This window comes from Coenobita brevimanus, chromosome 28 (genome assembly GCF_032717465.1).
Source record: "Coenobita brevimanus isolate Jiangsu-jjx chromosome 28, ASM3271746v2, whole genome shotgun sequence".
NCBI classification, from domain to species: domain Eukaryota; kingdom Metazoa; phylum Arthropoda; class Malacostraca; order Decapoda; family Coenobitidae; genus Coenobita; species Coenobita brevimanus.
Genome location: NC_136981.1, coordinates 9,419,754 through 9,434,956, shown reverse-complemented (window position 1 = coordinate 9,434,956; position 15,203 = coordinate 9,419,754). Strand labels below are relative to the sequence as shown.

The following is a 15,203-nucleotide window of genomic DNA, read 5'->3' as shown; positions in this document are numbered from 1 at the left end:
CTGGCTCACTAGACAACTGAGGAGCTGGACACACTTGACTTCCACCAATATCATTTCCAAGTAAGAAAGTTACACCTGACATTGGGAGTGTCTCAACCAACCCAACCATAACGGAACCATTAACAAAACCAGACTCTAAATTCACTCTGCACAGAGGGACAGAGAAGTAATTATTCCCTACACCTTGTAAGATTACAGTTTCATCAGAGGAATTAACATTAGAGCCTAGAACACTGGTCAGCATAAGGGATTGGCAGGCACCTGTATCACGATATATTTTAACTGATTTCCTGTCATTACTGTCCAGAGGACTGACAAAACCATCAGACAGGAAATTAGCACATGAACTCTTGAGAGTGTCACCCACGTTACTGCTCAAAAGAGGAGCTCCATCATGAGAATTTAAGTTACCCCTCAAAGCAGGTTCAGTTAACTCAGTTAAAGAATTATGGGAACTCTCAAGGGTGGACACTAGACCAATTGACTGAATATTTAAAGACTCCTTTTTGTTCACATCACGCTGTCTCCTGAAACATTTCTCCGTAGTATGACCAAGCTTACTACAATAAGTACATTTACTTTTCTGAAATCTAGAGGTGAAGCTGGTATTTACTTCCTGAGAAACATCATCTTTATTCTCTTTCCTGTTACCTGTACTCTGAGTAGAGGCAACGTACTTACTCTCAGCTTTCTTTTTTTCTTTAGAATATCTCTTGTGAGTGAGAACATATTCATCAGCTAAAACTGCAGCATCAGATAAATTATCTATTCTTTTCTCATCAAGATATAGGCTTACATCTTTATAAATACACCTTGTGAAGTCCTCCAGCAAAATCATCTGCTTAAATTTGTCAAAATCAGAATCCACATTCTTAGAATTTAACCACTGCTCTAACAGATCTTCTTTGATTTTTGCATACTCAACATGGGATTGCTTATCTTGCTTATAAGTTGTCCTAAATTTTACTCTATAGGCTTCAGGAACAAGCTCATAGGCCTTAAGAATCAAACTCTTAACTACATCATAATTATCAGATTGATCCTGAGGCAAAGATGCATAAGTTACTTGAGCTTTACCAGTGAGAACAGTTTGAAGGAGTACTGGCTAATACTTTTTGGGCCAATTAAAACCTGTAGCTACCCTCTCAAACAACTGAAAATACTTTGTTAAATCAGATTCATTAAAAGGAGGGACAAGTTTAACATTTTTAGCCACATCAAAATCATCAGAGCTAGATGATCCAGTTCCACATTGTTTCATGCGATACTCATGGTCTGCCTGAATCCTAGCAATTTCAACTTGTGCCTCAGCCTCCCTAGCACGGGCCTCCTGCAGGGCTAGCTGTAACTTAGCTAATTCAATCTGCGTTTGCTCATTTGGAGGAGTTACATTAAACAAACTTTCATTAATCATGTCAACAATCTGATCTTTAGAATGATGAGAGCGAACAACAATTCCCAATTGTTGAGCAACAAGCTTAAGTTCATTCTTTGTTCTGTTTTCTACATCACACACTGTTTGCACATTTGACAAAAAATCTTTGGCTTCATCAAGTGTAGTAATAGTAGACATCATGAATAAGTAACAGTCACAAAATATCAAGCAATATCCTTATGATAATATCCTGAATATCCTGGCGAGGTCGCCAAATTTATGTTATGGAACAGAGAAAGATAATGTACACTTTAAGTGAGAATACTAAAAATCACTACTGTCCCGTAAAGTTCCAGGTTCAAAACAAAAGAGTTAGGTAAAATTACAAGTTAAAGTTTAATGCTCAAACTAACAACAAAACATTCAGGACTCATAAGGATAATGTAATGGCAAAAAACAGGTTAAATATATGGTTAACTGCAATAGCCTCTATTAACACGAAATTAGCGAGAGTAAATTTATCTAAGTCAGCCCTGATAAAATGAAAATACACTGGGTAATGCTCAGTTAATGCAATATAAATTATTACAGATACAAACTATTATTAATGATGGCTGACAAAGAACCTCACATGAATTACAAAAACTTCACTAGGCCCAAGAACTAACCTTATGCTACACAGTACAAGAAAAAATGCAACAACAGTTATACTCAAATTACACACAGCTGCTAGATGGCTGGAGACTTCCTGAGAAACTCACGATAATAATAACTGTACAGGGGAGGACAGAGATGTGAACAAAATGAGGAGTAGATCTAAGTGGCAATGATGCAGAGACTGAGCTCATTATATAGGGGCCGGCAGAGCTTGATACAACTTGTAAGAAGGACGCGCAAATGAAGCCATGGGGACAAAGAGCTGAAAATCCCGCACTGAACAACAGAAAGGACGACTTACTCTACTATAACGGTAGAAGGGGGGGACTGAGGCAGAACACACTCGTGATCAAACATGCAGCATACTGTGCGTTAAAATTACACAAAGGATGATGAAATCATAGGCTATGTAACAGTATATATATATATATATATATATATATATATATATATATATACTGTATATATATACATATATATTCGTTTTCGTTTTCATTTTTAAAGGCTCCAACATGCTTGCATGTGTCGGCCTTGGTCACCTTATGGCGGCTCTCCACACTGCACGATCCATTGCAGCCTCCCTGTTCAGTCCCTTAACCCTGAGGTCATACTTAATGACCTCGTCCCATATCTTTCTCGGTCTACCCCTCATAACCGCACCTCCAATATTAACACTTCTCACCTTCCTCACCCAATTATCATCCCCCATCCTCTCCACATGTCCAAACCATCTCAGTCTACCTCTCCTCATCACAACACCAATACACTCCAGTCCCATCCTACCTCTCAACTCTTCCATCGTAAACCCAGCCCCTCCAGGCCTTGGACATAGGGACGCGCTGCACATCCACCTAATCATTGTCATTTCTGTACGTCTGAACCGGCGAATATCTTCCTCCTTCACAGCCCAGGTCTCACTACCATACAGTATTACACTCCTAACACATGCTGCATACAAAGACCCCTTGGCACGTAGGGAGAGTCCTCTCAATGTCAGGAGAGGCAAGAGCTCCCTGAACTTCTTCCAACCACTTCTCACCTTCGGCACAGAGCTAGCTCCAGCCCCACCTCCAGCATACAACATGTCTCCCAAATGACAAAACTCTTCCACACACTCAAGAGATTCACCAGCAAGTTCAATCCTTTCACGTCTGACAATCTCCACCTGCTCACCCTGACACGCCATACACATAAAATCAGCATTATCTCGCAGTCTACCTCTGATACCACTACATCTCTTATGCACCCATTTATCACACACACCGCACAAGATGGACTTACTTCCCACGCCCTTGTGGCAAACTGCACATGGCCACTTTCCCTCGTCTTTGACAGTACCGCCACCAACCCTAGATATCATCACTTTTGTTTTATCTGCATTTACCCTTAAACCCTTATGCCCCATACCATCTCTCCACTTCCTAAACCTTTCCTCCGCCTCCCTTTCATTCTCTGCAATCAACACCAAATCATCAGCATACAACAACTCTGACGGGAGTCTGTTTCTAAAGTCACGTGAAAGGGCTTCAAGTACCATGATAAACAACATGGGACTCAAGACTGACCCCTGATGCACACCAACATTCACCGAAAACTCATCACTCAAATCTCCATTCACTCTCACCTGGGTGTGAGCACCCACATACATAGCCATAACCACCCTAACCAGCCACTCCTCCAAGCCAATTTTTCTCATTGCCCACTTCACCACATCTCTAGGGACTCTGTCAAAGGCCTTTTCCAAATCAACAAAAACAAAATAAAGATCCCTTCTCCTACCAATATATTTTTCCTGAAGCTGTCGAACAATGAATATAGCATCAGTGGTCCCCTTACCTGGCATAAACCCAAACTGCATCTCATCAATATTCACTCTTTCTCTAATCATAGCTTCTAAAACTCTCTCCATTACCTTCATTATCTGATCTAAAAGCCTTATACCTCTATAATTTCCTCTTTCCAGGGCATCACCCTTCCCTTTATACACATTTACAATTACAGTATATATATATACACACATCCATACAGGCATACCCTACTTTAACGATGTAATTGGTTAGGTAAAACCCCATCGTTAGGCAGGGTATCGTATATCGGGTTACTTTTAACACGTACAGGCAAGTCCCGGTTAACGAGCAATCGCTTAACAAGAATTCCTAATACAAGGTCTTGAAATTTACACCATCGCCTGTTTAACAAGCAGGTAATATCCCCCCCAAATCCCAGCTTATGAGAATCGAGACAAGAGTTGTGCAGTAACTGTCCATTTCCTAATGCTGTTTTTTTGTATTTCATGTGTATTAACCCTTTATTCCTGCTTAAAATTGTCTGTCACAAGTGTTGGTGGTCGGTGGAGGTTACTTGGCTGGTTGTTCACTACGTCCCTGTTTTTACCTATAATTCATGTTATTCTGCTTATATTACTGCTGTTTTTATATTTCAGTTGTGTTACCCTCTTGTATTAACCCTTTATTAAAATGATCAGAAAGTCTTTTTTGGTGGTTTTGGGGAAGGTTGCTCAGAGGCCTTGCTCCCTAACCCTATTTTTCCCATAAGTTCTTCACTTCATTTCATGAGAATTCGGCTAACGAGCAAAATCCTTGCTCCCAGTTAGCATGTAAGATCAGGACCTGCCTGTATATACCTTATATTGTTTAGAGAGAGAGTTGTCCCATATTTCGAGTTGAAGTGTGTGATTGTAAATGTTGTCCTTGTTTCATCATTATTTCAGTGCTGGTAATTTCTGTTGATTTCACCATCATGTGCACAACTTCACAAGCAATTTCTGTACATAAATTTACCTGTGTATTAGTCAACCAATCCCTTTTTTTTCCATTAGGAACTTAGGGGCCTGTAGGCTATTCAGTCAGACGTTTAAGGCATGAGTGACCAGTTGTTCATCCATGTACGACATAATGTTAGCAGTAAGCCCCAGCCATCCATTGGTTGCAAATCATTATGCGTCACATTTGGTAAGAGCACTTGAATTTACAAATCACCAGTCCTTGTATTATAAGTAATGAATTCTTGATATCCTTAGGAGCGACGGAGTGAGTATGATGTTCGGCTGGCTGAGGAAGTGCAGCTTGAGGGGGCGTGGGGTGAATTAGCATCCTTGCTGACCCGACTTCAGGAAAAACTGGATGAGGCTGCCAATACGATTCGCTGTACCAACTGTAACAAGAGACACCGGCGTGTTAAATTGCCCAGACCTATATATGCTGCCAGGGACTGTGCAGAGTGCAAAATACACCATGCAGCAAGGGAGGTAAACGGTTGTACTCTTTCATTTTTACTGTGCAGTACATGTTTAGATATAATTTACTTCTGTTATACTTTTTTTTTTTTTTTTTTTTTTTTTTTTTAAACTGTACTTGGCTAGATATATTGTAACTTCTTTTGTAGCAGGGAAGGGGTTAGTATACATGTCAGATACAAATGTAGATACAAATGCCCCCTCTTTGCAGTATCTCAGATACATCTACATAGTTTCAAAGAAGAGTCATGTATAATAACAGGATATCGGCTGCAATTATTTTCTAGTCATTTTCATTATTGCTTAACCTTTTCACCCATTTTTTGTAGCGGTAGGAGGGAGCATCCATCGTCTGTTCACTTGATTTAATGGTGACAACTTCTTCCTTCATCTTTATCATTCTTTTCTGTGCCTGTCCTCTTTCTTTTCTCTTACCCTTCCTTTCATCTTTTATTACTCATCTTTCTACATAAGGTGACTCTGCACTGTATGACAAGCATGATGGTTTCCTGTAACCCTGGCAACCATTTACAACACTGTGTGGTAACTGCATAACCAAATAATGGGATGGCTTGGCCAGGGCGATTGCTTGCCTGTGGTTGATAGGTCTTTTCCAGACAACTGTAATTACTTTAGGATAGACTTTTCAGGGGGAGTGTACTTACAGATGTACCGTTTGTTAATTTAATATGGGGGGGCTCTCCTGAGCAGAAGAAAGTAGTTTGGTATCAGCATGTATAAATCTCATTTGTCAGCTTATTAACTTAGTTAAAAGTGAAAGTACAAAACTTGCAGCAGAAATAACACACCACTCACTAACTTTTTTTTTTTTTCCGACTTTGGCTAAAGGCTTCGTGGCCTATTTCTCAGGGGCTGTGGCCTATCCCAAAGCCCAGTAGTTGTACACCTCCACATGTCACCACTCTGGCACTAACACCCACTGTCCATTTTTAATATATGCTAGGGCTGTCTCATACAGGACTGGTGTACTGGTATTAGCGGGGTTATTTTTACAACATGTTGGCAGGTCTTCTGGTAGACCAGGAAAGTCTGCTTTTATAAAATTCAAATGCTTCAACTGTTCCCTGCCCCAGCCGGTTTTCGAACTTGGGTCCATTAGGACTGCAGGCCGCCTCTCTACTGATTCAGCGACTGCCTTCCCCAGCTGATATAGCAAAACATTTCACAGTATGATTATAAACATACTTTTAAGCCGTGTAATGAGTTATGTAGCAGGGGATGCAGAGGTGAGTGGTCAGGTATTACACAAGCTGTGACTGTTAGGGGGTTGGCTGAAAATTTCTTGGTATTGGACCATCCACTCACTCAGTGTAGTGCTGCTCCCAGGTAACTGCCCTTTCCTCTCTTCCTTCCATCCTTCCTCTTCTGTCTTTATTTTCTTCATTCTTTCCTCGTCCTTCTGCCTACGGGTGACTTTACACTCCCTCTTCTGTCTTTCTTTCCTTCATTCTTTCCTCTTCCTTTTGTTTACGGGTGACTCTACAGCAAGTGACAAGCCAAATGGTTTCCTGTACACCAGGAAACCATTTACTATGCTGGATGGTAACCATAACACCAAATTATGGCACCTGGTAGTTTAGTGGGTGATTAAGGTGCACCAGTTGGATTGAGCTGGTGAAGGTTTATATTCAAGGGGTGGTTGGGGTTTATTGCTCACGTAATGCTACTCAGGGATGAGTTAGGCTGGTCACTCTCATCTTAAATGTCAGGACCAACTTGCCTAGCCCAGGGCTCCTACACTCCTCATGGGGAAACACAGGATTAGATGATGGATGGATGGATGGATTGGGCAATTTGTAGGTGGTAGATGGTGGTGACCATCATACATTCACTTGATGTAGTGTTGCCTACTTCTTCTTTCACCTTTATCGTTCTTTCCCAGTGTCATCCCTCCTTCCTGTTTCATCTCGTCCTCCCTGTTGCTTTGTAACACTTTCCACTGTTGGTGGCTTTACACACTGAATGACAAACATAATTATTGTTTTTTTTGTAACAGGAAACCATTACAATGCTTGGTGGTAACCATGTAATCAATTAAAGGGAAGGAAAACTCTAAACGTATACCTGGGTTTTTGACCGAGTTAAGTGTTCCCCAGATCATCCTTGTCTGAAATCACTAAAACATGGCAGATGATTCAGATAGCCTTGGAGGCCCCATTACCTGCCTAGGGCCCAGGCCAAATGGGCTGGTTTGCATGGCCATGTGGAATATGAGAGGTGTGGATGAGGAGAGCAAGAGTGTGGAAGTAATGAATGTGTTCTAGAGTGCGAGATATGCCGTAATGGCAGTGTGTGAAATAAAGATGAAAGGATGTGAAGTGTGAAATATGTACATTAAGATCGGTTATGAATGGGCGAGGAGGATGCAAGGAAGGAGTTGCTTTGTTAATGAATGAGGTGTGGCAGAGTGGAATGAGAGATTATGTATGTTTCAGCACGAGATATATGTTGTCAGGTTCAAGTTTGAGAAGATGAAAGTGGCAATGATTGTAGCATATGTACTGTGTGATGACAGGAGTGAGACAGAAAAGAAACAGGTTTTGGGATGAGTTGGATGAAATAGTAGGAGAAATGCCCAGGAGTTATAAAGTGTTTGTAATGGGTGATATGAATGGGAGAGTAGGCAGCGATCCTGTGAATGATGTAATGGATAGTAATGGAGTACTAGGAGAGGATGATAATGGAAAGCAACTGCAGGACATTTGTCAGGAAAGGATATTGTGCATTTGTAATTCTTACTTCAGACATAAAGATGCACTTAAATATACATGGTACAGAGGGAATGGACATCTTGTTGAAAGGAGCCTGATTGATTTTGTGCTTGTAGAGAAAATGTTTGGCCATGTGGAGAGGATGGAGGGTGAAAGATTGACAAAGAGAGTGTATGTGAGTGAGGTGGAGGGGGGAAGAGGGAGGGGGAGGCCGAGGATGAGATGGAGGGATGGGGTGGAGAGGTATATGAGAGAGGGGGGTGTGAGTTGGGAGCAGGGCAGTGAAATGGCGGGGGACAGGGCGACTTGGAGGCGATTTGTTTGTGGCCACCCCAAACGGGATTGAGGCGTCTGGCAATAGATAGATAGATAGAGAAAATGTTGCTGGGAAGTGTTGCGGATACGAGGGCAGTGAGAGGACGATGTGAAGGTTTATATGCAAGATCAAGCTGAGAGGAGTGTGGTGGACCAAGAGAGAGAGGAGTCAAGGAGAGAGACTGAAAGTTGAGATGCTGATGATTAAAGCAATGGCAGATGAATACGCCTCCAAAGTAGGGGAGGAGTTGGAATCAGTGAATTGGAATGAAATGGATCTGGACAGCTTGGGAATGCATATAGGGACTGGTTAGTTAGGAATGCTAAAGTTGTGTATGGTGTCGCAAGATAACAACAAAGAAGAAAGGTACAATATGGTGGGATGAAGAGGTTAAGAGAGCAGGTAGGAAAAGAGGAAGAAGTGGCTAGAGTGGATACAGGACAGGGATTCAGTTGAAATAAGAACTGAATATATTGAGGGCAAGAAGCCTGTAAAGAGACTAGTGAAGAGGAAAAAGAAGGAGATACATAATGATCTAGGAAGAAAAAAAGAAAGCAACTTACTCTGAAAATAGGAAGTTATTCTGGAAAGAGGCACGGAAATGTAGAAGTGACAGTGGGAAAAAATGCGAAGTTGTGACAGATGTAAGTGGTAGAATATTAAACCATGGGAATGAAGTAAGGACCAGATGGAAGAATATTATGAAAGTCTGGTGGGTGGTAATGGAGAGAGCAGAACAATTGTAAATATGACTGGTTTTGGGGGTGTCCAGAGAAGGAATGTAGTGCTGGGAAATGTGACACTCGCAGAAGCAAAGAACGCTGTGAAACGGCTGAAAAATGGGAAAGCAGCTGAGGTTGATGAGGTGTATGCAGAGATGATTAACCCGTTAACTGCGCATGGCGGTTTTTTGGAGGTGTCCATGGTGCGCAGACATAGTGGTAAAAATGAAATTTCCCAAAGGCCAAATTTTGTCTTAGGAATTGAGAGAACACATGCCAAAGTATATAGTAATGAAATATTAGCTCAATATTTACCTTGGTAAAGCCATGGATGAACATCGAAGTGTCTGATTCCCTATTGGAATGTATGGTTTTTGTTTTCTTTTTCGGTATCGGTTTTGAAGGCTCAAACATGCTTGCATGGGTCGGCCTTGGTCACCATGGCACTATATTTGAAATTCACCTGCGCAGCCAGGGCTGTATTGAGCAGTCGCACTCGGAGCAGCCCAGGCTGTATAGAGCAGTTAATGGGTTAAGTGTAGTGGAGAGAGTGGAATGAAATGCTTGTTGGAGTTATGTAAGAAGGCATGGATGGGTGAAACTGTGCCAGTAGAGTGAAAAAGGCTGTGATTGTACCTCTGTATGAGAATAAAAGTGAGCAAAGTGAGTGCAAGAATTATTGTGGCATAAGTCTGTTGAGTGTTGTAGGAAAGGTATGTGGAAGAATTATTATAGAGAAAGTAAGAGAGATAACAGATGGCCTAGTGAGTGACGAACAGGGTGGTGGCTTTAAGAGTGGCAGAGGATGTGTGGATCAAATATTTGCAGTAAGACAGATAGCGGAGAAGGCTTGTGAGAAGGACAATAAGGTGTTTATGGCATTTATGGATCTGGAAAAAGCACATGACAAAGTGAACAGAGAAGGATTGTGGAAGGTTTTGCGTATGTATGGTGTAGATGATAAGCTGCTAGGTGCTCCTACGAGTTTTTATGGTGGTTGTGAAGCATGTTGAAGGGTAAATGGGCATCTAAGTTAATGGTTCACAATCAGTGTTGGCTTGCAACAAGGTTGTGTGATGTCCCCATGGTTGTTCAGTATATTTATGGATGGGGTGATAAGTAAAAACATGAGTAATGGAGAGAGGGATGGCATTGGTAATGAATGATGATGGATGGACTATCTCATATTTGATGTATGCTGATGATGCAGCATTGCTTGCAAATACTGGACAAGAGCTTGGTAGAGAAGTGCAGAGTTTTGTAGATGTCTGCGAGCTTTGTGCCTTGAGAGTAAATATAGAAAATAGTTAAGTGATGGTTATTGAGAGAGAAGGTGACTTCCAGTGTGATGTTACAGTGAATGGAGAGAGACTGGAATTGGTGAGAGAATTTAAATACCTGGGTACAATGATAGAAAATAGGGGGAAATGTGCAAAAGAAGTGGAAGTAGAGTGACACCAGGAAGGAAAGTAGCAGGTGCCGTGAAGGCTTTGATAAGAAACAGAGGCTTAAGTGTTGCAGCTGCACGAGGCTTACATGAAGGAGTGTTAGTGCCAGCTCTTACATACGAGTGTGAGACTATGGTGAGGCATGAAATGAGAAGGCAAGAGTGAGAGCAGTGGAGATGGGGCTGTTGAGGAATGTATGTGGAGTACAGAGTGTGGGTAGGATACAGATTAATATGATTTGTGATAGAGGCGGGGTGAGGAAGTCTGTGGACACCAGAATTGAAGAAAGTGTACTGAGATGGTATGGTCATGTGTAGAGAATGGATGACAGTAGAATGGTGAAAAAAGTATATCTGAGTGAATTTGAAGGAAGGAGGAGGTAAGTTAGACCAAGAAGAAGGTGGAGAGATATGGTGAATGAGTGTATGAGGAAGATAGATATGAAATTGGTGAGGCAAAGGGTCTGACAAGAAATTGAGCTGGTTGGATGAATTGTGTGTGGAGAAGGGTATGACCGGGGATTTGGCATCCCTTTTTTAATATGAGAGCATTCAGAATGACTCAATTGATTAGGTATGTGTGAAGCTACAGTACGTGGTGGAAACCTTTTGACTTACCAGATGGAGCCGGATGCTGTGGGCTTGAATGATGAGTGAATGGAAGCATGGCCCATTGAATTGGGCAGACTTTGGGTATGTGGATGCTGCTACTCCTTACCCTGCCCGATGGTGGGAAAGGACGTCCGAATGATGATGACGATGATGGTAATAATGGACAGTTTGTTTAAGCAGAAAAACTTATGTAGTTTTTTTTTTTGGGTGGGGGTGGGGATTGGTATAAACAGGAATTTTGTTGTATAAAAAAATAAATGCAAATACATGTACAGTAGTTATGCACAGTACGCGAGTTTATGGGCGGCAGAGGAGGTTGCTTCTAGGAATTCGCATACTGTGAATACATAAACTTATGGGAAAAATTATATATGGACAGCACCCGTCTTCATCAGTAACCCTTGAGACTTCTTTCAGACCTAAGTATTGTACTGTACAGGGAAACTATCTTAGACATATTACCTAAGATAAAGTAAACAAACAAGATTATGGCTTTACTAAATCAACAAGGATATGGGTTAACTAAACCAACAAGAATATGGCCGCTCACCTTAACCCAAGAGGAAACAGGCTTGATGGATGTAAGAAGGGGATCCAAGGCAGGGTGAGGCACCTAGAGTGCACCACCTGCACCACCCGCCACACCACCCAGTACACCACCTTCCTCACCACTCTCATCACCAGTACTTTCGACACTTTCATTAGCTAATGCACTCACTTTGTTCATAAACCCTTCAAAGTCTATTTCTGACACCTCTGGTATTGCATCATCCTCTTGATCCTCCCCAGAAAATGGCTCTTCTGATGTTGAAGGGAGCGATTCCTCACTTTCTTAAGGCTGCAGGTAACGGATGATGAGGGTTTGCTTCCCTTTGTTAACCTCCTGGTTGTGCTTCTCTGTGTAGTAGCGGAAGGTTCTGTCCAGTGAAGTCATCATTCCCTCCACTCGCAACTGACAGTGTTCGATGTCCTCGAATTCTTCCTTGAATTTATCCAGGGCACACTACCCAGCTGATCTCCATTATCGACAAGTCTCCAGTCTCCGTCACTGGTGGTCCTGGCTGTTCTGCTGAGGTCTCCTGCTCTCAGTCCTCCCGCTCTCAGCCCCGGATTTTGGCCACTCTTCACTGCCGTCTTGCCTATTACGAGTTCAATTTGTGTACTGTTAAAAAATACACTAAAATTCGATAAAGAGTAGGTCCTCGCGTACAATTAGATTCGCGTACTGTGAGTACCTACTGTAGTAAGATAATTTGTAGAAGCAAATATTTGGGTGTCACTTCTCTGGGCACTGAGGGTTTCCTGTACAAATATGAAGAATACCAGTACATATTTGACCCTACCCCTGATTTGTGTTGGAGTTTTTAGTGGTCACATTAACATAAGAGTTGAAGAATTTGGTATGGCATGGAAAAGAAAAGCAGGAGTAAGAGCTACAGGAAACTGAATTACTGAGCAATGTGTACAGAGTACAGTGAGAAGATGGAATAAGAAATACAGTAAAAGCTCGATTAACCGGAATGCATGGGGATTCTTCCATTCCAGATATGGAATTTTCTGGATAATTGATTGTTACTCTTAGAAATTTTCTGGGAGGTCAAACAAATAAAACAGTACCAAACTTGGGACTTTATTTCATAAAGTACGTTATTCAGTAGAGTACAGTATTAGATACAGTACAGGTAAGATACAGTACAGGTACACTCCCGCTCACTAATATCCAGTGGTGGGCAGCGCAAACGAAGAAGGACCTTACGCAAGCGCAATCCACAGTTCACTACCTTGCGCAAGTGCAAATGCTCAGTCTGACAAATTTTAACCTTGCGCAGTGTCGCAAAGCGCAAGCGCAAACCACAATATTATTCTATCTATCTATCTATTGCCAGATGCCTTAATCCCATAATGGGTGGCTGCTGGCCACAAACAAGCAACAAATCACTTTCATGTCACCCTGTCCCCTACCATTTCACTGCCCTACTCCCAGCTCACACACCCCTCTCTCATATACTTCTCCATTCCATCTGTCCATCTCATCCTTGGCCTCCCCCTCCCTCTTCCCCCTCCATCGCACTCACATACACTCTCCTCATTAGTCTCTCACTCTCCATCATCTCCATATGACCAAACCACCTCAGTGTGTTTCTCCAAACACTTCCTATGACATCCACGCCACAACGATCCTTCACTTCCTCATTTGTCAGTTTGTCTCTCCATGGAACTCCACATGCTCATTTCAAATAACTCATTTATTTCCACAGCTCTCACTCTTGACATCTGTCCCTCCAACAAGGCCAAAGCTTCACTTCCATACATTAGAGTTGGTATCACAATACTGTCATATAGTAACTTTTTCACCTGTGGAAGTTCAAACAGAGGAGTGAGTGGGCTGCGAAGTGGAGGGACAGGGAAATGTGATGTTGCCAGTTTTACTTTTATCTGCATTTTCACAAGTCGTTTTATTTAATAATTCAGTAGATATATACAATAGCATGTGTAATTCCTTAACAAAAATAATTAAAGCATATTACTTAAATATACACAGCCTAATGAATTATTAGGCTGCGGATATTTGATTTAAATGTTTTAATGATTTTCGTAAGGAATTGCATATGCTACTCTTAATAAATAATGTATTTTAAATTTATTATTATTTACTAATAAGTATTTAAAATATAGTAAAATACATTACCTCTGTTGAAGCATTTTAAGAAATGCTACTACCCTCCGTCCCTCCCGCCTCCCCCCAGCAGAACCCTCGTGACCCGCCCGAGCCTCCCCCATCCCTTGTCCAGACATACGGGAAGCTTCCAAGACCACGTGTCCCTTGGAGGACAGGTGCACAGGCGCAACTTAATTTGCGCTTGCACACCTGCCTTGTCATGTGCGAAAGCGCAATATTGCACATGGTCTTGTGCGGTGCACAATGCGCAAACAATATTCACCGGAGTGCAACGGTGTGCAAGTGTTTGCACACCTGCCCAGCACTGCTAATATCTACCCAGGGGTGCCCCCTTCATACCTCGGAATACCCAGGGAAGAGGGGAGGGGGGGATGAAACGAGCTCCACCTGCCACTACCCAAGCTCCCAACCATCCCCCATACCCCTATCCAACCCCCCACCCCACCCGTCATTCTTAACTAGCAGTTATATCTCAAGTTGATTTAATGCTCAACACTCTTGGTCTCACTACTAATACAAACAAAGAACATTAGGATATGTTAAAAGAATATAACCATCGACATGTTTGCAGCAAGAAATTAATGCATTATGACGTTGACAGTAAAACAAAATTGTTAAAAACGGCTACCTCAGGCCTCCTGTGTTGGGTGCACTGCTTTTCAAACACACACACACACACACACACACACACACACACACACACACACACACACACACACACTTAAAAACACAGACTTAAACACACCCAAACATGCAGGCACAGAAACAGACGCATGCAAGCACCCAACGCATGAGGCCTGGGATGGCTGTTGTTAACATTTTTGTTTTATTGTCAACATTATAATGCATTAATTTCTTGCTGCAGCATGTTTATAGTCATATTACATATCCTAGTGTTTTATATTTGTGTATTAGTAATGTGACTATGAGTGTAAAGTATGAGGTTAGCTTGAGATGTAACTGCCAGTTAAAAATGACGAGTGGGGGCCTGGGATGGGTAGGGATATGGGGGAGGGTTGGGAGCTGGGGTAGAGGCAGGTGGAGCTCGTGTCGTCCCCCTCTCCCGTCTTCCCTGGGTATATGGGGGTATGAAGGGGGCACCCCTGATCAGAAATTAGTGATTGTGAGTGTAGACTACAATACACACAAAAAGACAGCAAGAGAAAATGTACAGGACTTAACACAAATCAGCAAACATTACCAAAAATTATGTAAAGAAAAATTTAGCATATGTTACAGTCCAAAATAATTTTGAAAACTTAGCTACGTACACTATTTTATTCTGTACTGTACAGAACTAATCAAGAATTATAGGGGGACGACCGGTATCCGGAATATTTTCGACTCTATGCCGGATCGAATTTGCGTTCCGGTTATATGGATGTGCCAATGCATCGGATGCTGGT

At 42.0% G+C, this 15,203-nt stretch overlaps 1 protein-coding gene across 1 annotated transcript in view; it reads left to right on the top strand.

Moving 5' to 3' along the window:
* LOC145394679 (uncharacterized) overlaps nucleotides 1-15,203 on the top strand; it is a 92,330-nt gene that overhangs the window by 58,776 nt on the left and 18,351 nt on the right. The window contains exon 7 of the mRNA XM_080268454.1: nucleotides 5,073-5,300. Coding sequence (XP_080124580.1) covers nucleotides 5,073-5,300 — 228 coding nt within the window. The remainder of the gene's footprint in view (nucleotides 1-5,072; nucleotides 5,301-15,203) is intronic.